The sequence below is a fragment of the Toxorhynchites rutilus genome, chromosome 2, assembly GCF_029784135.1.
Source record: "Toxorhynchites rutilus septentrionalis strain SRP chromosome 2, ASM2978413v1, whole genome shotgun sequence".
NCBI classification, from domain to species: domain Eukaryota; kingdom Metazoa; phylum Arthropoda; class Insecta; order Diptera; family Culicidae; genus Toxorhynchites; species Toxorhynchites rutilus.
The window spans coordinates 301,889,799-301,914,669 of record NC_073745.1 but is presented as its reverse complement, the minus strand read 5'-3'; the positions used below and the strand labels follow the sequence as shown (position 1 = coordinate 301,914,669).

Genomic DNA, 24,871 nt, shown 5'->3' with positions numbered 1-24,871 from the left:
TGAGATTATAAACTCAGGTACCAGGTGCAGAATTCAGATTCTGGATTTATCAAATTGAGATTCTAGATTAAAAACCCAAATCCAAAACACGATTTAGATTCCAGAATTCGAACTTCTGTTTTAGAAAATCCGGACTTAGCTTGCAGATCTGTTCCTGTTCCAGGACCAAAACCTGAAATCTGATCCAGATTCAGAATAAGAATTACTCTTTCAGTGTCGAATACAGATACCGATTTGGATTATGGAATCAGTATTTCATTCCGAAATCACTGCCTGAGATTTGCTCGTAGTTGAAATTATTCCAGATATCGGATTCTACATTTAATACCGAACACGAAAATGAATTTTGGATTTCAAACTAAGATCTTGATGTAAAATCCGGATTTTAGATTTGGTTTCGGGAATCGAAAATCGAATCATAGATCCAAATTTTGTTAAGAATTTCAAATTCGATTTACAAATTTCTAATTCAGTATCGGATTCCAATTCGGGACCCGGGAACCGATCTTCAATATTCAAGATATAGGTATGGTCTCAGATCAAGATTCTAGAAACTGGTTAAAGATTGTAATTCACAAGTTCATTAAGAATTTGGATTTTGAAATCGAAGATCCAAATTCGGTATGCGTTTCAGGATTAAAATTCCCAGATTTGGGTTTGTATAAGGGGTAAGATTCAAATTGTGATCTGGAGTTCGAATTCAGACTCGATTTGAACTCACGTTCTAAGAATCGATCATATTTCAGTTTTTCTATCTCAGAATTGAGATTCTAAATCCGTTATGTGTAGAAATCCAAGCCCGGATTCGGATTCCCCTTTTTGTTTTCGATCGAGAATTTGAATTCCCAGTTCGTTTTCAAGATTCAAGTTTTCAAGATTCGCAAATCATATGTGGGGCCAACTAGGAATTTCACTTCAAATATGAGATTCTACATTTTTATACGAAATCCAAATTCTAGATTTAAAATACAAATCCAGATTTCGATTGAAAATCCAGGATCCAAACTACTACTCGGATCCAAACGAATAAAACACATTTTTTTGTATATAGAACGAAAAATTTGGCTTTATTTTGAAATCGATGCAAAATCTATTATCTATTTATATATTATTATTATACCTATTGAACAATTAACTATCAAAGACGACGGGGGAATTTTTCATACAAACAATAAAATATCTGTATTAAAAGGTCTCAAAATATCAGTATGAACGTTTCAGGGAATTGTTTTTGGAACAAATGGCAAAAGATGTGTAAGTCCACAAAATAACAAAACAGATCGATTTTTTTTTTCTTCCCGACATTTTTGTTCTCTACATTTACACTCCTAGATAAAACTTTATTCATAAAATATTCCAAAAAATAATTACACTTTAAAGCGATGCATATGCCATCATTATGCGTTCATTCTATGTATAAAAAAAGTATTTTATTTGTAATGAAAAAGGATCGGCAATAATTTTTTGGGTAACTCAATATATAATTTTGAATCGAGACAATCCCGTTGTAGACTCCAGTTTCCTGATACAGTGTATTCAGATGCAAATGCCGAAAATCCGGAATCGGTGTTCACAATTCCGAAACCGATATCGATGGCCTTGGATTCACGGATTATGGGTTCAGATTCACACCTAGATTCTCGACTTGAGATTTAAAACGTATTCCACAGTTTAGAATTGATTACGATTACGAATTCCGAGAATCCAAATTCGAAATTCCTGAATTCAAACCGCAGATCAAAAATCCGCACTCGTGATTCACAATTAAAATCTAGATCGTTGTGTCGAGCTCAAATATGTGCTCAGATTCAAACTTAGATCTAGAATCTAGAATTGAGATCCGAGTTCACGTTATGAGATTCAATCGGATTTCAGATTTTCGAACTCAGATTTATGGTTCTGAATTCAGATAAAGTATTTGGAATCCAAGATCTGGATAATAATCCAGATCCTGATTGAAAATCCGTATTTAAAATTCATATGTAGCAAATCCGAAATAAGCAACAGACTCCAAATTCAAGATTAAATTTCAAATTAAGGTTCGAATGCTGGAGATCTAGACTCTGTTACCGATAAGAAAATAGGTAGGATTAAATTAGAATGTAAAGTAGGATCCTGAGGATTACCATAGGACATAGGTTTGTTTTAATCACTCGTACACACATATGCATATCAAATACACAAACCTAGACCAAGGATCGGGGGAAACTTAGGATTAACCCTTCTGGCCGATCTATATATCGAAAGAGGTAACAACTCATATACACATTTTTTTATTTGAAACTTTGGATTCTTCCGAATCATGAATCCAGATTTAAATTCAAATTCAGAGATTCGTATTGCAAAACTTCGATTTAAGATATGATATTTTGAATTTAGATTAAACCTTTGTTCGAGCTTCAAAATTCAAATTCATAATCTGGATTCCGCATCAATTTCAATTAAATTCACTAGAAGATTTTAGATCTCAGAATTTAAATTTCCTGTTTGGATGTCATGTCATGGATGGAAATCGATGTTTGAAATTCGAGTTTCCGTTTAACATTCACAATACGGATTTAGTTTCAGATCTAGATTGTGAACAAATAATTAAGACATTAATTCACATATTAAGGATAATTGTGATTTCAGGTTCTAAAATCGAAATTCAAACATCAGATCTGAATTCATACTCGTGATTCACGATTAAAATACTAAACGCTGCGATTCGCGATCAAAATTCCGATTGAGAATACAGAATTGAAATTTCTATTCCAGATACTAGAAAATTCTTAATTGAAAATCATCCTACAGGCATAATCCAGTTTTAGACTCCAGATTCAAGATTAAATTCTGGATTCAATGCCATATTCATATTTATGTCTATATTCTACATTCAGCATTTACATTGTAAGGTTGATTCCGAAATCGGAATTCAAACCGCAGATGTAAATCCAGATTCGAGATTAAAATCCCAGATACTGTTACGTGTTCAAATAAGTGTCCAGATTCAAACTTAGATATAGGGTCTAGATTCAGAAATCAGATTCAAATTCAAATTCACGTTCTGGGATTCATTCCAACTTCAGATTTCCGACCTCAGATTTCCGACCTCAGATTCGAGGTTCTAAATTCAGGTAATGATCTCGATCGACAATTCGAGTTATAAAAACAGATACTGAAATAGAAATTCACATTGCTGATCCAACTCCAGTTGATATATGAGATTTTAAATTTTCAGTGACGATTAGATACGATTCTAAATTTTTAAATCTAAATCCGATTCCCGATTGCTAAGCAAGAACCCAAATTTCGATTCAAATGTTATTTCGAGCTCATTTCTGTTCAAATACTAGGTTCAATCTCAAATACTAGGTTAAATACTAGGTTAGAATCGCGATTCAGATTGCAGATCTAATGCAAATTCAGACTCCAGGTTCAAGATGGAAAAAATAGGAATTAAAATCAGATCTATTTTTGATCATTTGTATTATGTTTCAGATTCTGATTCGAATTCGCTTGCTGGGATTCGTCCGTATTCCACATTATTTCAGATATGAGATTCTACTGTCAATACCGTATTTGAAATACGGATTCCATTTCCAGAACCAGGATTGGAGATTCAGATTGGAGATTCAAAAAATGAATTCAGACTTAAGATTCAAATACCGAGCTCAATTTAGGATTCGATTTCAGATGCAGGCCTGAAATTTTGGACACAGTTTTCCAATTCTGATTTCGACTCAGAACTCAAATTAGATTGGGGAGTCACAACTCAAATTGCCGATTCAAATCCCATTCCGATATATGGAATTAAGAAATTTTAGTAACGTTCACATATGATTCGAAACTTTAAATCCATATCTATACTCCGATTGATAAACAAGGGTAAAAAGTTCGATTCCAATGCAACTCCCACCTACCAGAATTCAAATTTCGGTTCTAGATCCCAAATTATTTAGAATCGACATTCAGATCGTTGATCTAATCAAGATTTAGATCAGAATTAGATTTAGATTTAGATTAGGATTCTGTATTCTAGATCTCTTCTTAAGATTCGTTGGTGTTACAAATATGAGACTCTACATTTAATACCGGATACGAGATGGGGTTGTGGGTTTGAATTTTCAATTTATATCTCGAATGAATTTCTGATTCAGTGTCGGATTTAAATATACAATTCGAATTTCAAATTTCGAGTTTTATTTTGGATTAAACACAAAATTTTATTTTCATATTTCAGAGAAACATTCAATATTCAGACATGAACTCACATTTAGAGACTCTTCCTCAAATTAAATAATTCACTACATGATAATTAAACAATTGATCGGAGAATGCTCTTACTTATGGACTTTTTCCTTTTTTTACATGGACGCATTTAAAATGTGCAACCTTTCTCTACAAAAAAAAATCATTACTTGAAATCTTTTCGTCTGATTAGATTGTGATCTGAAATGCATTCTTAAGGAAACTCTGGAAACCACATATTTAATATATTTATAAACTTTGTATTATTCACCATTTTACTATGTTCGAATGAAACTAAAGCTCTCTCCGAGGGATATTTTTGAGTGAAAATGTTATAAAACGAAAAATAAGAATTTTTGGAATTTTTGGAATTTAGCCGCCAAACATTTGGTATAACACGCTATTTATTGCGTGTATTATTCATCGATTCACTGGAAGTTATAACCGGTTACATATCGAAGGTAAGAAACGACTGCAGCGCATTGAGTTGGCCCTAATGGGCTCCATTACTGACTCACAGTCAGTGTCACGATGGAGTGTACCGTCACTTTTTTTTTCTCTACACACTATACATACTATTATAACACAATCTCGCAACGTGACGTGACTTACCTCAGCCGCCATAAAGGCAAACGTGTTGACGCCGTTGAAGACGCCCACTCCGATCGAAACGATTAGCATGAAGCCGGACAGGGTGAGAATTGCCGACAGGAGGGCAATCAGCCGGAAGTGGGACCATCCCGGGGTCGTGGGCGAGAAGGAGAGCTGCAATGAATAAAAATAGAGAAAAAAGTGTAATAGTTGAGGTAAGGGTGAAGTGAAATGATAGAAAGATTATTCATTTACTCGAGTTAGCTTCCGTTGCTCGCGTGGTTGTCAAAACATCTATTTATCATTATTATTTGTTTTTTTTTTGCATCATTCCCGTTTGAATATATCATTTATCACCCGTGGCAGTTCGAGCGCCCATGCATAGCTCTGGTCTGAGCTTTGGGTTATCGATAAACTTACGATAATTAATTTAAGCGTTCCGCACAGCTGTCGGTCAGTAATGAATACAAACGAAACCTTAGGAGGTTTCTGGTGAAGGATTGTGTTTTTTTTTCGTGACTTGGGACGACGTAGAGGCTGCTTGTTGCATGCGATGTTGAACTCATTCAACGCCACCATATTTGGTAGTCCGACACCAAGTGGCCATGGCACTCTATTCAATAATTGTTTCATCAAGTTCAATGGTTAGAACAAAAATCCCCAGGCTGTCAAAACGATTTTGGTACTCGATTCGTCGTTAACTTCAATTTTATGGTGATGTATCTTCAATTGTTTGGATTTTGGGAAAAACAAGTCGGAAAAGACGCAACATGTATTTAGGAACTTGAGTAGTCATAGCTTCAAATCGATCTAGCAAACATTTTTTGAAGATTTCCATGGTACAAATATCCTCTGTAAAAATGATCAGCCATATCTATTCCGTCGAAGAAATATGAATGTATTTCTTACTGTTGGGTTTTTTTATTTATAAACAATCCATTTTTTGGAAGAATGTCGGGAGTGAGAATTGAACTTGGGATCTCTGCCTGAGAGGTATGGACCAGATCGCCTCCACTCAACGTTAGCTGTATAAGAAAGTCTGTGGCTGGTGATGTTCGAGAAGTGCATATCGGTGATGGCAACGTAAGTAACGTAGTTATTTTTCGTGTGGCATGCTCTAGAATACACGTGACCAAGGTAGTCGGTAGTAATCCCTTCATCGAAAAATCCTCCGGCCCGAGCGGGAATCGAGTCCGAACCTCCAGCATGATAATGTGTGAGACAAACCACTCGGGTACGGGAGCACAGACCATTACCTGTAGATGGTAAGACGCACGGATCATCTCCAAATTTTGGTTCAACGTAATAGCTACGTCGATTTTGGCGACTCGTCAGTCGCCCTTGTAGTAAACCATAATATCTGGCCGGTTGTGGCGCATAGAATAATTTTCCAGAATAGTGCGATACCAACGTATCTCGAAACGACCATTTTACAGGACCCTTGCAGGCTAGTATAGGTACTTTAGTACCTATGCCTGTGCTGTCAAATGTGCCTCTTATTAGAGACCCTAAAAACAATGACGCCCAAACGTTACAACCACACTTTTTCATCGACTTAACGAAATGGCATGACAATAACTTCATTCAATGAATAAAATGTCTACGAGTTAGAAGATGGTTACTTACTGACTAGTTTTAAGGGTATTTGAAGTTTTTAATGTTTTTAAAACTTTCAATGTTTTCAATTTTTTTTTAATGTTTTTAGGGTTCAGACTTTTCAATGTTTTCGGAGATTTTAGATTTTTGTGTCTTTGAAGTTTTAAAAGTTTTATGAGTTTATAGAGTATTGAATGTTTTGAAAGTTTTATAAGTTTATAGAGTATTGAATGTTTTGAAAGTTTTAATAGTTTTAAGAGTTTTCGGAATTTTAAGAATTTGGTTTACAGAGATTTTGAAATATTTTTTTAGTTATGATTTTTTTATATTTTTGTGAAGTTTTTTTTAAATGTATTCAATTTTCTAATGTTTTTTACGCTTTTGTAGTTCATTTAATCTATTGAGTTTATAGAGCTCTTCAAGCTCTTGTTTTTGTTGAGTTTTTATGGTTTTGAACGTTTTTGTTTTTGGAGATCTTTAGAATTTCTAGAGATGTAAGAGTTTTAAGAACGTTTAGATTTTTAAGATTTTTATGAATTCGAAGAGTTTCAAGAGCTTTAAGAGTTTTGAGAGTTTTAAGAGATTTCAGCTTTTTTAAAGATCTCATCCTTTTTAAAGTTTTAGAATTAATTGCGTCTTTGGAGCACTTGGAGTTTTCACGATTTTCAGAATTTTTATATAGTTTTAAGAGTTTTAAAAGTTTTATGATTATTTAGTTTTAAAGTTTTAGTTTAGTTTAGCTTTTAGAGTTTTTCAAATTTCCAGAGTTTTTAGTGTTTTTAAAGTTCTTAAAGTTTTAAGAGTTTTTGGAGTTATATTCTTCAACCTTTTTCAAAGCTTTTAAATTTTTTTGTGTGGATTTTGTTTTTGTTTTTATTTTTCTGTGTTTTTTTAAGGTTTTGCAGTTTGATGAGTCTAATGAGTTTATTAGGTTTTTTAATTTATTTTTTGTTTTAAAAGTTAGCGGTTTTACAGTTTTGAAAGTTTTTGCTATAATGTTCAGAGTTCTTGGAACTTTTGGGGTTTTTTTAGAGTTCCTAAAATTCCTAGAGTTCTAAGTTTTTTTTTCTATGTTTTTAGACGTTTCAGAGTTCTTAGAGTTTCAAGAGTTTCCAGACTTTTCAGTATTTTCAGACACCTCGATGTTTTCAGAGTTTTTGAAGCTTTTTGTTCCTTAGGGTTTTTTTTTTGGTTTTCAGAGCTTTTTAGATATAGTTTCGAGAGTTTACCGAGTTTTCAGAGTTTTCAGAAGTTTTCAAGTTTTAGAGTTTTTGATGTTTTTTTAGTTCTAGGTTTGAGATTTTCTCGAGTTTTTAGAGTTTTCGGAGTTTTTCAAATCTAAGAGTTTTAGATTTTGTTTGTCAACTTTTTTAAATTAATTTTTTAGGTTTTTGTGGGTTTTTTTTATTTTTTTTAGACTTTCTTATTATGTAACGTTTGATTAACGTTTTTTGTAATCTTTTTTTTTGTTTTAGAACATTTAAGGGTTTTAAGAGTTTGAAGAATTTAAGAGCACTAAGAGTTTTAGGATATTTAACAATATAAAAATTAATTTTGGGTGTAGGGTTTTATAACTTCTAAGACTTTTAAGAATTTTAAGAGCTTGCAAATTTTCGAGATTTCAGAGTTTCTAGAGTTTCCAGCAGAGATCGAAATGCTTGTCGATTTGAGATGAAAAACATCCGTTTTAACACACAGGGAGAAATAGTTGAGAATGAGAGGTGGAGGTGGGAGAATGTTATGCCGATTTTTATTTTTCGGCGAGTTATTATTGCTAACAAAATGGTTTCGTTTTCAGTGACTTCTTGATGCCGATAATGGTTTTTTCCTTCTTCAGTACAGCTGAAAACATGCGGTAACACTGGGTTTCATCGTGAAGTGAACAAGAGATGGATTAATATTTGTACAATTCAAACGCTGTCCAAATGCAGGTCGTTTGGACGTTGTCTGAACAGGCTAACGTTGGTAAAGTTAGCTTTGGGTTTTGAAGCTATTTATGTCTTTGGAATTCTTAGAGTTTTTATGTTGATTATAGTTGTTTTTCATTATAGTTTCATGAGTTTTCAGAGTTTTTCAAGTTTTAGAATTTTGGATTTATACTTTTCAACCTTTTTTTTATAGACATATATATATTTATAGTTATTTTTAGTTTTTTGTGGGTTTAGTTTTTATTTTTTTTTCAATTATTTTTCAAGTTTTGTAATTTTTTTGAAAACCTTATTGAGTTCCTAGATTTTTTTGTCTTTTTACATTTGTTTGTATTTTTACTACGAAAGTTTGAATTGCAGCTTCTAAAATTTTTGGAACTTTTGGAGATTTTAAGAATTCTTAGAGCTCTTACGGTTCTTATAGTTTTGGGAAGTCAAGTTTTAAGTGTTTTGTGTTAATGTTAAATGTTCGAAACGATTCTTCAGTTTTTAAAGTTTTCAGAATGGAAAACAGTTTTTAAAAGCAAAAATTTATATATTTTTTGAATTTTTTTCAAATATTCATATTTTTAAGAGTAAGTACCCTCAAAGTTTATTGAGTTCTTTGAGTTGTTTTCAGTGTTGAATGTATAAGTTTTTACTGTGTTTGAAAATTTGAATGTTTTTGGAGTTTTTGAGTTTATGGAATATAAATATAAAATATTCACAGAAAAAAAGACTTCAAGACTCTCAAAACTCGAAATAAATGATAATGTTTCTTTTGTAGTTTTTATAATTTTTGGAGTTTTGTTGAGGCTGTTTTTAGAACAGCTTTTTTATTTTTCTGAAGTTATTCTTAAGTGTTATGTGTACTTTTAGAGCTTTATGATTTTTTAACTTTTTCATGTTTTTATATTTTCTTGAGTCTATTAAGTTCATCGCATTCGTTGAGATTTGAAAAAAAAAATTAAAAAAAAGGTGAAATTCATGAAACTTTTTTTTTTAGTTTATAGTCGTTACTTATGTTTCTAGAGTATCGAATGTTCTTGGTGTGTTTGTAGCTTTTAGAGTATCTAATTTTTTTCTGAGTTGAGAGAGTATAGAGTTTATGGTGTTTTTGTATTTATTAAGAACTAAGAGTTCAAAGATTTTTTAATTTTTTTATAGTTTTCAGAGTTTTGAGGGTTTTAGGATTTTATTTTTTTTAAAGTTTCTATAGTATTTTAATTGAAACTCTAAAAACTCTTGAAATTTTGATCAGAAGTTATTAGTTTCAGGGTTTTTTTCAGTTTTTAGAGTTTTTGTATTTTATGTGTTTTTTTTTTGAGTTTTTTTTTTAATTTAGTAAGCTTACGATTAAAAATCTTGGGTTTTCTTGAGTTGTTTGAATTTGTTCAATTTTCTGATTGTTTTTTTGTAGCTTTTTTAGCCAATTAAGCTTATTGAGTTCTCTGAGTTTTATTCGTTGTTTTTAATTTTTTTAGAGTTTGAGCTTTTAGAGTTTAGAAATATTTTGGAGCCGTTGCAATTTTTAGAGTTTTTAGATGTTTGCTAGTTTCATTTAAATTTTTAAAATTATTTTTAAATTTTTGAGTCCCAATTTTTTTATTTCCTGAGTTTTTCGAATTTTCTGAAATTTCTAGCATTTTTTTAGCGCCTGTTACTCGCTATTGTTTCCCTTTTTCGCATTAATTCATCATTTAATTTGTTCAACTGATATTTGAAAAAATCGGCGGTAACAGTTTCATTCGGTTTCGGCAGCTTATAGTACGGCACTACTTTCAGATGCCACCAAAGACAAAGCCGTGGACCTTATGACCATGGATGTTCAATTTCGACAGCGACGTTGATAGTCGTCCTGGATCTACCCGTGATTTCCTACGTTTGCCATTGTGTTAGATCCACTTTTTACTGCCAGTCAAAATATGCAACAGGGAACTCTTCTGATTTGTCTTACAAGCAAGGAAAATGTGGTATTGAAACGGCTGTGAATGGCTCGTTGAGAACATAATCAATTATTCAAATCTTCCAACACGTGGTTAACGTTTCGTTTGTTGAGAAGATTAAGACTTGAAACTAAGCGCTATTATCAGCTTAGCTCACAATTAAACTCCTGTATCAAAATACCTACGCGTTTATTCAGTTTGAATATCAAATCGCAGTTGATTTTAGACCATGGCTTGGGTTTGCGCCAACGAGGGAGAACCACTTTTGCTCTAAACATTGAACTAACTAAAGGCTTTTAAACAATTGTTCAAGGCGGCATAAAAAACGGTGTACTAACGCGGCTCAACTTTTCGTAGAACTTGTATCCGATCGCCAGCGGTTGTCATTCAGCAATCAATCAAATTTAGTCTTAAATTAGTGTTGGACACCCGTCGCATTCTGATGAAACCTGACTATTCCTTACGAACAGCACCCAGAAAGGAAACAAGCAAATCTGTTTGTAGATCAAATCCATCTGTTGATGGATAACATAATCCCCGCGCACACCCCCCCACAAAACCCCGTAGCACCTTTCGGTGAAGGTTAAGTTTCAAGCGGCGGAAATGTCACGTGCACGGAGTTTCACGTGTATTGTGTATTGTTCAATTGCGTCTAATGATTCAGCCAGGCAGCCAGTCGAGTCCCTTCACGCGTCGTACATGAAAGCATGCATTCATGTTCAGCGCGTTCTCTGGTAGTCAATGTCAACGGGTATCCACAATGTGCGTGTGTTTCGACAGCCGGCTTTCTGAACGTGCATGCAAAGGAACGCCGTATGTAAACTGGTTAATTGTACGCTTGCTCCTCTCCCACACACATTCGTCGTCGTCAGTGTCTAGCGTTGACGTTAAGCGTGGTGAATTTGATACCTTGGTTACCAACCGCTCCAAATGGTCCTCTGTCTATACCTATCTCGTTGTCGTTCGTTCTTGAGTCCGGGTCGAGATGATAGGGCACTTGAAAGATAAAGTGCTTTGTATATAGGAAATCGTCGGTGTTCAATTGGCATTCGTTAGTTGGTTTTTATGACTGCGTGTACCGTAGAACTCATTAGCAGGTCGGTGCGATAAATAGCGCCCAGGGTGGGATTGTAGGTGGTCAGCGTAGATAGGATTGAATGCCTACCCTACCAGTGGAAGCATTGGTTTCAAAATTGAGTGCATCATATTGAGAGATCGTGATTTATTTTGTATTTAAAAAAATTTGAATCTAGAATCTCATTAATATTCAATTTGTTTGTTTGAAAGTTGTCCTGAAAGAGCAATTGAAATGGAATCGACAAATGACAAAACATGAATATTTTTGATTCGAATGAGTTTTCCACTGCAATTGGGAATATTTTGACACAAGAGTAACTTTTCAATAGGGCGTATCGATTTTATTAGGAGAAATATTTGATCATTTGGTCGGGGTTCTGCCAAAACGAACCAAGTGCCATTTATTTCAAAATTGAGTTACTTACACCATTGGATACAGAGAATAATAATTCAACCAAAGCGAACCATGAACCATGAACTCACAATATGGCATCGGACGATAGTGATCGTTTTCTCTAAGAAGACAGATCCGAATCTTCAACAGATTTTTGTGCTTCGGACAGCTCCTGGATTCAAATGTCGTCGGGACCTGGTAAGTAAGACAGCCTACGGGCTGCGATGAATGTGGAAGCGCTGATCTGCATTTTTTCAAAATTCCGTTCAACCACAGCGAAAAAAGTGTAATGCATTCTTAAATCAATTTATTATCATTTATTAAGATATTATTTTGTCATAAACAGCAAAAGTGAGTCAATATATATACCATTCATGAGATTAGTCAAGAGCCGTTACAAAATACTAATGTGTTATGTAATGATATTATGTTAATAGCTAGCATGGACTTGGTTCGCTCTGGCTGCAAAGAAAACGAAGTTTTGCGTGTCTAGCAGAAACATAATTTTGTTTTTTCATATTTCTAAAGGTTCTGAATCAGAAATTGACGAAGATGTGTGCTTACAGCATGCAAGGGAGTATTATGTTTGACATCCTGTTCGTAACACGCGAACGATAAAGTGATAGAACTGATCCGACACAGCCAATTGGTGGGAGTCAAAACTTCGAATTGAAATATCTCAAAATAATTTTTATGGCGCTTGGTTCGTTTTGGCAGAACCCCGACTATTTATATCTCAAATCATAGTTAGTGTCGTACTGAAAAAGTGTCTTAGAAAGATATGATTTTCAATTGATGTTCAAACGTAAAAAAATATACATGTAGCATCATCAACGTCGCATCACCGGTGCGACAAACAAACATCGACCGTGCGAACGAGTCATCATCATCTCACGCACTCGATCGGTGCCAATAATTAAAACAAATAATCCTTTGTTGTGCCTTTTGCACCCAATTTCTAAACGGGATTGTTTTCCCTGATTTGACCGGTCAAATAACATTGACCGTACTCTGTATGTATCTCTCTTAGATAGGCTTTGAATGAATAATTTTTTGTATACACTAGAAGGAAACACAGTCTTTTCATGGCCCTTGCGCCAAATACACTGCGAAAAAAATTAGTGCTCTTTTTTTTATATACGAAAAAAACTTTAACTCTCTCTCTCTCTCTCTCTCTCTCTTTTAACTTTCGTTGTTCAGCTTTTAGCGTTTAGAATTAACATGTGTAGAGTTTTAAGATAAACATAGTATTGAGGAAAGACTTGTAATCACTCAGCAGATAGATAAAACGAGGTACGATGGAGACACTCGAAATAAACGTTAGATAAAAACGCATCGCGTGTTTTGATTTGAACAATTCAATATCACTCGACTTCCGCTCGTTTAGTGTGAGCCTCTTCACTTGTATTGTTCCATGGCGACCGTGACAGTTAATTTTAGGTGTGGATGAACTGATAGCAGTAGAAAATACTTTAGAAGTCGTATAATCATATATTTGGAGAGGTTGTTGGAAATTATAAGCAAATTCATTAAATTTTATGGACATAGCGGTTTAACACCACAAACACATTAAAAGCACCTGTTTAATATAAAAAAGACAATAAACTACAAATATTTTTTAAACATCTCGAGAACGGCTGCATTTAGAAGGAGATTGATAATGAGCTTTTTGGTTTTAAATCAAATCAGGATTCATAATTTGTGGCTAAAATTGATTGTTAACATACAAAAATTTCAAATTTCGAAAATTTATGAAATCGATGTTCACAAAGTTCGTCGAAAATAGTTTTACCATCTTGAAAAAAGAGTACTAATTTGTTTTCTCTGGGTATATTTTTTCGCGTTCAAAAATCAATTCTCTATAACTTTTTCTAAGATAATATTTCGGTACGACTGATAATTTTCAAGATACAAATCATCAAAGATTTCTCTTACTACAATCGATACGCCCAATTGAAAAGTTACGCTTGAGTCAAAATATTCCCAATTGCTGTGGAAAACTCATCTTTCCTCCAACCCAAACGGAATACAAACTTTAATTCGAATCAAAAATACGTGTTTTTAAAAAATCTGTATTCTTAGGACGATTTCATTTGGAATTGCTCCAAACAGGTATGAGCAAAATCGCATCGAAATTCGTTCAACAACACTCATTCACAGATAAAACTCACCCTTCTATTCTCCGTTTATGCCTCACTTTATTTGAGACAGAAAACATTCACCTATCATTTCGCAAAGTTCATTCTCGAGTCAAACGGAAAAATACAGTCTCGATTCCGCTCATCTATTCTCAAAGAATTTTGCATTCTCTCATTTGCCTCTCGGAATGACGTTAGATGGTGATTGAATCAAATTGGAAATTTTTGCTTGAGCCAGCGAGTGTCTCTGTAAAATCATTCGTTTTTCACTCCAATAGCAATAAATGAAGCCTCGACCGCGGCAGTAAAATACAGGTAGATAGTTAAAATCGAGTTTTTTCCTGTGCACTATTGCAATGGCATTTTTTTTTGTTTCTGGTATGGAATGAACTAAGCCAACGCAAAAGACCATATGAACGCAACTTGCGCACTTGGTGTGCGAGAAGGTAGATTCATGTGCATTGCCGATAACAAATGCACTTGAATGCTGCCAAGGAAAAAAATAGAAGGGAAAATAAAATCATACATACACGCAGATTGATTCTATTTTGACTAACTCATTGTTTTCCACTCATTGTTCTGTTATGCTCACACTCAGTCCCGAATGAAGATGGTCGGAGAGTGCAAAGTGATTCATCGTGCAATTTCACAATTGCTTGCTGCATTCTTTTCGCCATGATTATTCCAAGCAGATACAAGAGTGATCTATAATTAGGTGTGGAGGAATAAGCAAATGAACTTTTTCATACTTGGGTCCAAAACTCTTTAGTTTGAATAATCTTTCCTCTCATGAAGAGAACTTAACTTCCATATACAGAACTGCAGAGTTCCATCCAAATTGAAACGGTCGAACCTGCCCGATACAATACGTAATGTGGGACTGCTTCAAATAAAAAGGTGAAGAAGGGATGCGTGCTCAACCTTCTTTATTCAATAGGTAAGCCTTCCTAAAGTGGAAAGAGAAGATCTCTGTTCATCTTTAAATTCTGTTTAATATAAAAGTATTAAAAGACCTAGGCATCAAAGCCCTTTATGGGACACGTCTTGACAGAAGGCTTATACGTTGTCAAAGCAAATCGTATACAGGACCATACAAGCGCTGTATAGCTCAGCAACAATACCGATTCACGGCGATATCCCACGGAGAAGGAGAAACATCAATCTATCCACACAATTGACAACGACACGACACTTATTCACACACCATTTATTGTGTGTTACTTTTCACCCAGTCAAAGATTAGCCCGGCGGGTTCGAGAAACAACCCTCGTTTCCATCGTATCTCCCCGAGAAACCTGCCGCCGGTTTTGTGCTTCGTTATTACCACATACACCTTTCTGGTTTCGCAAATACGATCGATGAAAAATACTGATTGCATAAGGAAGAATTCCTGCCGCTAGTTTTCACACTCTATAGCCTTATCTTCTATCAAGCTTTCGTCGTAGGCAAATTCTCATCCAAGCAACGAGTGAAGGCTGGATACTCACGAACATCATATGCACACCACATTTGCATAGAATGAACGGTATGACCCAATAAAGACGGAGCAAATTAAGACTCCGGTGGTGTCCAATTACAGCCCGACAACAATTATCTATTAAAATTCCACTCATTTGACACACTGGAGAGCTCGTCTGTCCCAGACTCCACAACCGGCATACCGGCGGTGAGTATTGGCGTGCCAAACGCCAACAATATCTTTCAATTTTAGCATAAAGCTACACCCCTGTTGTGATTCATCGCCTTATGCACCCACAGTCCCGCAATCAGCGTGCGAAAAACAATGTCTTACCGTAATTGTATTTTAATTGAGAATCGCTGATTGATCTTCGTTAACCTGCGGCGAAGCAACGAAAACGTTGCGTGGGGATGACTCAGAATACTTACATATTCGAAACGATCCTTGCTCAGCTGGGCCATGAGATGGAGGAAGCCGAGGACCGAAAACCACGACACCCACAGGATGACCTGGGAAAGAAAAACGCACATAAATACAAAATTGGTTAAAACATGGGTCATGTGTCAATATATTTTCTGGTAGACAACGATGCATTGCATATTCGTAGTGATTGCATCATCAGTAACAGTTGAAGCTTTTAACGCTTTTAAGCTTTTTTTCATTCTCTTCATGGCAGTGCTGCGCACGCAGCAATGCAATCATGTCCTCAGGTACAATCTTTTATGAAACATACAGCTTCATTATTCATTTCACATATTCAAAACTAAACCTAAAAAAATCCCGCAACAGTCAGTAAATGAAAATGTGTCGTCCCACAATTGAGAAAAGAAAAAAACACATAAGGATACAAAAACAAATCACCATGCAATTTATGACATAAAAGGCATGAGCATGCGTTAAGATGATGAAGACAGCAAGAGTGGACCACTATCGTTTTGTGGAGTGGACCATTATTTATCAGAAGCATCATAATTTTATGATGTACCGAAACGATGTTGAAGAGATCACACAATACTTTATAAAATGATTGATCACGATGTCGGTCGTGCTCAACGTAGGCTTCGTATTGTCCTTCAACGATGGTTATAAACTTTCTACACCCAAACTAGCGTTGCTAGAAATTATTTATTTTTCGGCAGAAACCATGTCTTTTCATGCCTTGTAGCGTCAAATGAGCAAATAATGTCATCTGTCCCCCAACGCTTCAAAATGTTTGTATGTATGGAAGCAGACATCTCTTTTTTTCTTTTTTGATCTTTTTTTAGGGTTGCACTCAAAAAAAAAAAGACCAAACGACGTCAACGGGGATCGAATCAAGGCCGGCTGTAATGCAAGACTATTTTACAAGACCACGCTATCCACATAGCTAATGTTGCTGTTGGGTGAATGCGTGATAATATTACATCTCATTACAAATTGAACTTGGAAAGTATTTTCTAATTTTACTCTTAATTTTACTTTTAGAAAAAAGGGTCTGAGCCTAGGGGTACGGACGGAAGTTTGACGTAGGACTTTGATTATTCAGAGCTTTTCATTGTTCATTAATCTGTTAGTTTAACTCTTTTGAAACTCTAAATAGTATTCCTGACAAGGCTGTTTTGTCGGACCGGAAAAGACTATAAGCTTCTGGCAGGAAACTCAACTGTCTAACTGAAAATGATTAATGAATATCAGTGGGACACATAACAGGGTAGAATGGTAGATGAGGTATATGTGAATCGGTAAACAAAAAAAAATATCTTCATTGATTACATTGAATATGAAATTTATGGGGAAGAATCGAAAAAAACAAGTTGAAAATACTCACGATTTCGTGATATTTTTAGGTAAAATACACATGAAATCATGAAGTTGCTTTATTTTTCATGGATAACTATGGTATTGTGAGCTCTTTCCATTGTCTTATTCTTGTTATTAGGCATCGGGAGCAATAGATTTTTCGGTGAGATAATGTTCGTTTGCAGACTATCACAATGAAGTCTTATTGGTTCTACTGTTCAATGTATCATAGAAGGAATTGAGTCATTGAGGATTATGAATGGAAGAATATTATTATTTCATTTCGTTTAATTTTTGTGATGCGATGTAATGCCGATCTCAATAAGTTTTCGCATGATAACCGCTGCCTCCTCCTAATTAACGAAAGATCACTGTATGGGTGACACTTTCCTCGTTGCTTTGATGATATCTTGAATGATGTTTGAGTGATGTATGAAATCTTGCATCTGATTACTTTAACATCTTGCTAATTTATTAGATAGAACGAATTATTGCACGCAGTTTTGTGTTACACACAGCATTCACGGGAACGAGTTGGAAGAAAGAATGCATAATACAAGATTTACCTTCGCATCCGTTCGAAAAACATACCTTTTTTATTTGTTAAATTGCTCACTTGTTTTATTATTTTCACTGTTGATGTCTCAGGCGAAAACAATGCTGGATAAAATTGCCGTCTATTGGTATATATTATAACATATATCGTAAGAACGATTCTGCGTAATATGCATTTGAAAACTCTTAATAAACGTTACATTTTTCGTAGAGTGACCACCCTATATAGAAACCAAAGACGTAGTCCTACGTCAAAACTTTCCAGCATAAAGGAAATCTATATCCATCTCGGTCTGGGCCGTGTACATATGTGGCAAAGTAATGCGTGCATAATTGAAACGTTTCTCTTGTTTCGCTCGCTCGTATTAATCTTATATTGTCGTACCATACATATTAAACAAATGCTTACCAGCATTTGTGAGTCATGGCATTTTCTGTTATTTTTACGCTCATTCAATCGGGATAAATCGGGATGACAAAACATGAGCCAAAAATAAATTTTGGGTATACTAATGTCAAATGGGGAGGGTGAGTGTTAAGAGTCTACACATAACGGTTTCGAAATGGGGTCGTCGCAACAGTCACACACACATTAACCTGGTGAAATGTTTTCTCTATTTTGAAGGTTAAGTATCGGACGGGGTTTATTTGATTGTGACTATTTGCCATCATCCGTGGAAACAATATAGAATTTCTGAGAACAAAAGTGTTTTGTCTACCGATGGTTTTTGACGAAAGACTACGTCTTTCACTGAGAGGGCATTTCAGAAAACATGTCACGTTTATATAGAAAAGTTTTAACGACTCTAACCATTTTTCCTCTTTGTTTTTGGTATTGGGAGCTATCCTCCACTTTTGAACAAACATGTTCAGTTATAGGCTAAAACAAGACAGGCCACTTGAACATCCTGAATCTCTCATCCATTGGACCATTCTCAGAAATGAACAGTGATTGGATGGAACCTAGGTCTAACTAGAATGGGTCGAAAATAAGTAAAGGGTGGAACGACCAAAAAGTGCTAAGACAAAATAACGTTTAGAGTATGTTTATTCTTAATTTAAAAATTCATGTTTTTTTGAAGTTCATACATTACATTCTTAAAAAAATATTTGGTTAGTTCTTCAGCGGCGAAAAAACAAATCCTCAGGCTTCATTTTCACATGCTGCATCACATTTTGTACAGTCGATTTGTCGACCTGCTCAGCTGCTACACGCCAGTTCGTCTTGAATTGCTGCTCGCTCCCGACGACTTTTTTGCCGTAAGTTCCGCTTTACGATGGCCCAGTATTGTTCGATCTGGCGAAGCTCTGGTGTGTTGAGCGGGTTCTTATCCTTAGGCACGAATTGGACATTGTTGGCCGTATACAACTCCTGGGCCTTTTTACCGTAGTGGCATAAGGCCAAATCCGGCCAAAACAGCACGGAACCCGTGTGCTGCTACAGAAACGGCAGGAGTCGTTTCTGGAGGCACTCTTTGACGTAAACTTCCTGGTTGATGGTGCCGGTTGTTACAAACATGCTGCTCTTCTCTCCACACGAGCATATCGCCTGCCAAACCAGATTTTTTTTTTGCGAATTTCGACAATTTGATGTTTTTAAATATCTCTGACAGCTTGCCCCTTCCTGTCGCCGTGTAGAATTCTTGTCCCGGAAGCTGGTTAAAGTCGGTTTTGACGTCATCCATAACGATACAGTCGAATTTGGTCAACATCGTCGTGTCAAACTTACGTGTCCTCGTTTTGGCCGATTTGTTTTACTTTTCGTCGCGGTTTTGGGGTCTTAAACTTTTTGTACGTTCTTTTCTCGGCGCATTTCACCATGGTATGGGACACTCCGACTTTATCTGCCACATCCCGGATCGAAAAGTTTGGATTCCTCGTGCATGTCCTCTTCTCCGCTTTGGTTGTCTGTTCGACCGTCGGGATGCGGTTTCCTCCACTTCCAGGCTTCCGAGTTGTGGTCAACCTTTCCCCAAAACATTCTTATCACTTTAGACAGATTTTTTAAACGCCGTTCCTCTTGCGTGGAGGCCATTTTGACAATCGAAGAGCGTGCGCCGAAAACAAAGTAGGCACATCATTCTACACACCTGTGCCAACAAGAATAGGGGTTCCCATTTTTTTTTCAAATAATCGATTATGGGATTAATTTTACGTTGAAGTTAAGCACTTTTTGGTCGTTCTACCCTTTAGAATACTGCCGCATTATAATTGCTGCTGAAAATTGAAACCACAGACAACAAACATTTGTACCTATCGCTCGATGCGAACTGACATGTGCGGAATTGACTCTCAAATCAGCAGCAACACACATAGTTTATAGCACAATTCTTTATCCTATTCAACGCATCGGCACAACAGCAATATTTCCAAATTAACTCTCAGCTTTAACACACGATGTTGGTTGACCGCTGTTTAGAGTGAAATTAAAAATCGAAATCACAGAGCAAATCAATTTATATCTCTTGCTCGATGCAACGTGGCATCGAAGTAAAATTCATATCAAATATGTTATCACCCGAATTGTGTACCATGTGTATTTGGAATCAAAATCCATCCATTAGATTCAGAGATTCAAGATCGTTCAAGATCTACACATTTTTCCACCGAAACATTGAGAAAAATTCAATGGGATATATCTATGATAAAACCGCAAGGTTTTCGTAGGACTATCGTTCGCTTGTAGTGATGAAAACATTATTGATTGAATGGAACATTTTCCGAATGCAATTGAATTCAACGTATTTGACTTGTAACCAAAGAGTTTCAACAAATCCCATGTTAAGTCAAATCATGCATTGTGATAGATTACGTTCTTCGTAACAATAGAATTGAATGAATAAGTCTGACCATCCGTTATATTTTTACTTATAACGTGATGTCCTTCGGCAGCCATAATACTGTGGGCCTGCGCTATGTTTCCCAGCATACGAGAAACAGCCCCACATCATGATGCGTCCACCACCGTGCTTCATAGGCGGTTGTAGGTTCTCTCCTGCCGCACTCCTAGTCGCTTGTCGCTTGTTATACAACTCAAATTTGAATTCGTCCGACCAAATAACGTCCTTCCAGAACTACGGCGGCTCGTCGACATGGTCCCTCGCAAACTGTTTTTTTTTTTTGTAGGTGTTGCTGATCATCGGTCGCTTCTTGGTGAAGTAGCTCTTCAGATCCCGTTCCACCAAGCGTCGTCGAATGGTGCGATTGGAAAAGTGGAAATCCAACCTTTCTTTATTCGCCCAAATGGTCGTTCGTGGGTTTTTCCTTACATCCCGGATGATTAGTGTGTCCATTCGTGCATCAGTCTTACGTTTCGGTTCTCTTCCCGGTCGATCGGCCACGCTGCCGAGCATCTGATGCTTCCGAATAACTAGCTGGACCGTACCCCGGCTTACCCCATACTTATAAGCAATGTTTCGTTGGGAATCCTTACGCTGGAAGTCACGCACAATCAAATTTCGATCCTGTGTTGAGATTTGCTTTTCATCCATTTTCCGGAAGCTTCCCCAGCATCAAAAACACGTCACTACGCATGAAAAGTTAACTTCACAACTACGAAAATTATGTTTGTGTCAGATGTAAACAATCAGTTGTTAAAACCGAGGGGTGCAGCAATGAAGAAAACACGGCAAAACAAATTTACGCAAGTGGATTTTTAATGTCTTACTCTTTTAGAAACAAAAGTATGGCATAATGGACTATCAATTATCTACCGAAAAGTTAAAAAAAACTTTAAATATTGGAAAACTGATTTCAAATCGTAGCGGTTTTTTTGCGTCCATCAGTGTCTTTGCAATGCCGATTTCCTAAGTCCGTGTTTAGGAAACACTTTCCAGTCTGTATATATGCATGAGTGAACAAAAGTACCCCCGACTTGCCGTGGTTTTGAAGTCTGTGACCGTATTCCTCTGTAACTCTGATTGCTGTTTTTGGTCGGTCGATTTGAGGAGCACAAATCAGACCAATCAAAACGTGAGATAATGGCGTTCAGATAATGCTCGACATTTCCAGATTATTCTATTTTCTATCTCAAGGGAAATTAAATTTCATTTATTGTGATAGATGCGTAGAAATATTTCTTATATTTTCTCTGCAATCTATTGAGAAATGCTATAAGCATTCGAAATCTTTCATTTTTTCCTACATGATCAATGCTTAGATTTTCATTTTACCCTAAATATATTCCCGTTAGACGTAGTCCTACGTCAAAATCCGCTCTGAAATAAAATCCGAAATGATAAATAAGCGAATTGGATAAAAAAATTGAAGTCCTACGTCAACAATGTAGTAGTGTCTTAAACACCATCGCCTATATTTTTTCATAAATAGTATCATTTGTTATGTTAGCTTCATTCTACTAAAAACTAAATAACTTGGTTGTTCAGCGTAATAAAAATGTCGAGTTTCGAGTACGATTTTTTTTTCATTTCAAGAAAAAAGCGGTCGAAGCACACATGCACAGCCAACACAAACACAACAAAAAAAATGGCAGAAACACTGAATGTGTCCCGAACAGCAATTGGCCATTGTTTGGAAGCCATGGGAGAGATCCAGAAATTCGCCACACAAATTAAACGAAAGGCAAATGGAGCATCGCAAAACCATTTGTGAAATGGTTCTTCAACGGCACCAAAGGAAGACGGTTTTGCATTGTCACTGGTCGATTTAGATTTATTTCGAGAACCCTAAGCGTAAAAAATCATGGCTTTCACCTGGTGAAGCCGATCCACGATAAAGTTGCTAAAGCCGTGAAAAACGCAATAAAATGTCATAAAACGGGTCGGCGAATGGCTTTCGTCGAAAACAAAAAAAAATGTATTGGTCAGACATCCACAATTTGTCTGAACGATGGACGGAATGTGTAGAATCACAAATGGAATAGTCCGAAAAATATATTTAGAGATTCTCTTGAGAATTATGTGTTTTCTCAGTCGAAACCAAAAGGGACAATTTCAACTCGCATTTCTGGTACCTGTTCAGTTCTATTGACTACTTAATAGAGTGGGTCCGTAAGTGATGATTTTTAGGATTTAGACCGTACTGTCTTAAGAATTCAACTAATTGCTCTTTTGAGATTCCAAATACAAGCCTTGTATGTTTATCTTTGGCGTCATGTAACAGCTTTAAACATCATAACCAAACTACGAATCGCAGATTGCGGATACCGCAATCTCGTAACGGCAGGGTCATGTCTCAGATTTCTAATTTGCAAAACCATTCGAGGATATGAATGAAGAATCAAAATCGGTTCTTGATTTTAGCTCTCATATTCACACTTATTATTCAAGTTTACATTTCTCCAGAGCTAGATTACAGATTTCGAATTCCGAACATTATATTCAGATTCATATTTTGGCAATACAAATTTCAAAATTTAGATTTTTTACGTTTAAGAATAAATTGAAATTCTCCTTCCACAATATCTCACAAATCAGTTCATATTCCAAGATTAATGTTGAATGGTTCAAGGATTAAAAATGAAAAATTTCATGCGTCATTTAATTTCATTCATATTCCAGATCAAAATAGAGACAGACACAGATACGGATTCCAGATTCCATATTTTGACTTTCATATTTTAGGATGAGACTCAGAACCCCGAATTGTAAATTACTTATTCTATAGTGCTAAATTATAGTATTCGTAGTAAAAAAAACTTCTGATTCCAGTTTCAAAATTGAACTCCTACATGCATATTTCATACGAAAGATATGACTGATGACTGCTTCAGATTCCAGAACCTTCAAATTCATCCTCCAGTATTCAGATTAAATGGATTAGTATAATTTTAACTGCATAATTTTGTACTTGTCAAAGACAAACTATAAAATGTATGAAATTTATTTTTGTTGTCTTTCATTTTTTCACAACTAAATAGCAACAACAGTTTTTCACACAAATTGAACCAATTGTATGGTTGTTTTTTTCGATGATAGAAATGAATATAAAAAAAAACATTTTCTTTGAGGTCTTATTGATTTCGATTTTTTTTTGTGTGTCACTTTGGCAGAACTGTTAACTTTTAATTGAACATCTGTTTACTAATCATCAAGAATCGACTGGTTCCATTTCCCTATCCAGACTGTGCATCACGCACAGCAAACTGTATAATGTCACGAGATTTGCAAATGATTTCACATAACTACATTTACTTACCTCATGAAGATACTGCACGTTCACAACGCCAAACACAAAGATGAACTTGTAGAAGATAAAGTTCCAAAATTTGTCCTTGATGTGCTGCAAAAAAATGAAGAAAATAGAACGGCCATGAAATACGATAAAAACCAAAAAAAAAACGCCGCAAAACAGCAAAATGCATCGACATCGATCACAACGAAAATAAAAAGTGTCCACCGGTTAAAATGGCCGGCCAAGATTGAAAGTGGCACACCGACGACGGAAACCATCGACAAAAACAAACAAGTTTCCTTACCGAGCGCATGGGCCGTTTCGGAAGCTTCGGTTTTGGTATCAAAAAGCTGCTGGTTGCTGATTGGAGCGAAAGCGGATATTTGCTGCAGCTTTCAAACTTCTCGAAACACCTTTTCCATAATGACCTAGTTATTATAATCCCCAGCGCTCTTGTATCAAGAGATGAGTTTTTGCTGCTAGTTCTGGGCAGCAGGGTTGATAGATGAAGGTTGGACCAATAAATTAAATCAGAATTGATCAAACACACTCACCGAGGTGGGGCGGTTTTTTTTTTTGGCAAGGAGGTGGAGATCTTCAATAGACACCCAATCGCCATGTTGACTGGGTAGTGTGAGATTTCTACTCACTAAAACCACCTCCTTGTACTTCATACCAGACCTTCCCCGGAACCACCAATTGGTATTACTTCGGGGAAGAGGCTGTGCTTATGCACTCATTTCTCAATGTTTGTTCTGGTTACTCTTTGATCTTCTCTCCATCTTCGTTGAAGTTCTACTATAATTTTACATATTGCGCGGTTCACTGCATTCCACGTGTTCTCTTCTTTACACATTGCCTGTATTATATTTTCAGCATTCACATCGGGACCGCTCGCTAAGGTCATTTCTTGTCTCTCTGTGAAGAATCGAGGACAGTAAAAAACCACATGCTCCGGTGTTTCTTCTATTTGATCGCACAAAGGACGTGCGAGGTGGGGCGGTGTGACGGGGCATAAACCCATATGCTACCGTTTTTTCCCCTTTCTGTCGATCGACGCACATTTT

At 35.9% G+C, this 24,871-nt stretch overlaps 1 protein-coding gene across 1 annotated transcript in view; it reads right to left on the bottom strand.

The window, feature by feature from the left end:
* The window catches only part of LOC129771700 (E3 ubiquitin-protein ligase AMFR-like), a 115,321-nt gene that overhangs the window by 16,984 nt on the left and 73,466 nt on the right, over positions 1-24,871 (bottom strand). The window contains exons 4-6 of the mRNA XM_055775625.1: positions 23,829-23,912; positions 15,767-15,847; positions 4,843-4,995 (exon numbers count right to left, since the gene is read on the bottom strand). Of these exons, the coding sequence (XP_055631600.1) occupies positions 4,843-4,995; positions 15,767-15,847; positions 23,829-23,912 (318 nt within the window). The remainder of the gene's footprint in view (positions 1-4,842; positions 4,996-15,766; positions 15,848-23,828; positions 23,913-24,871) is intronic.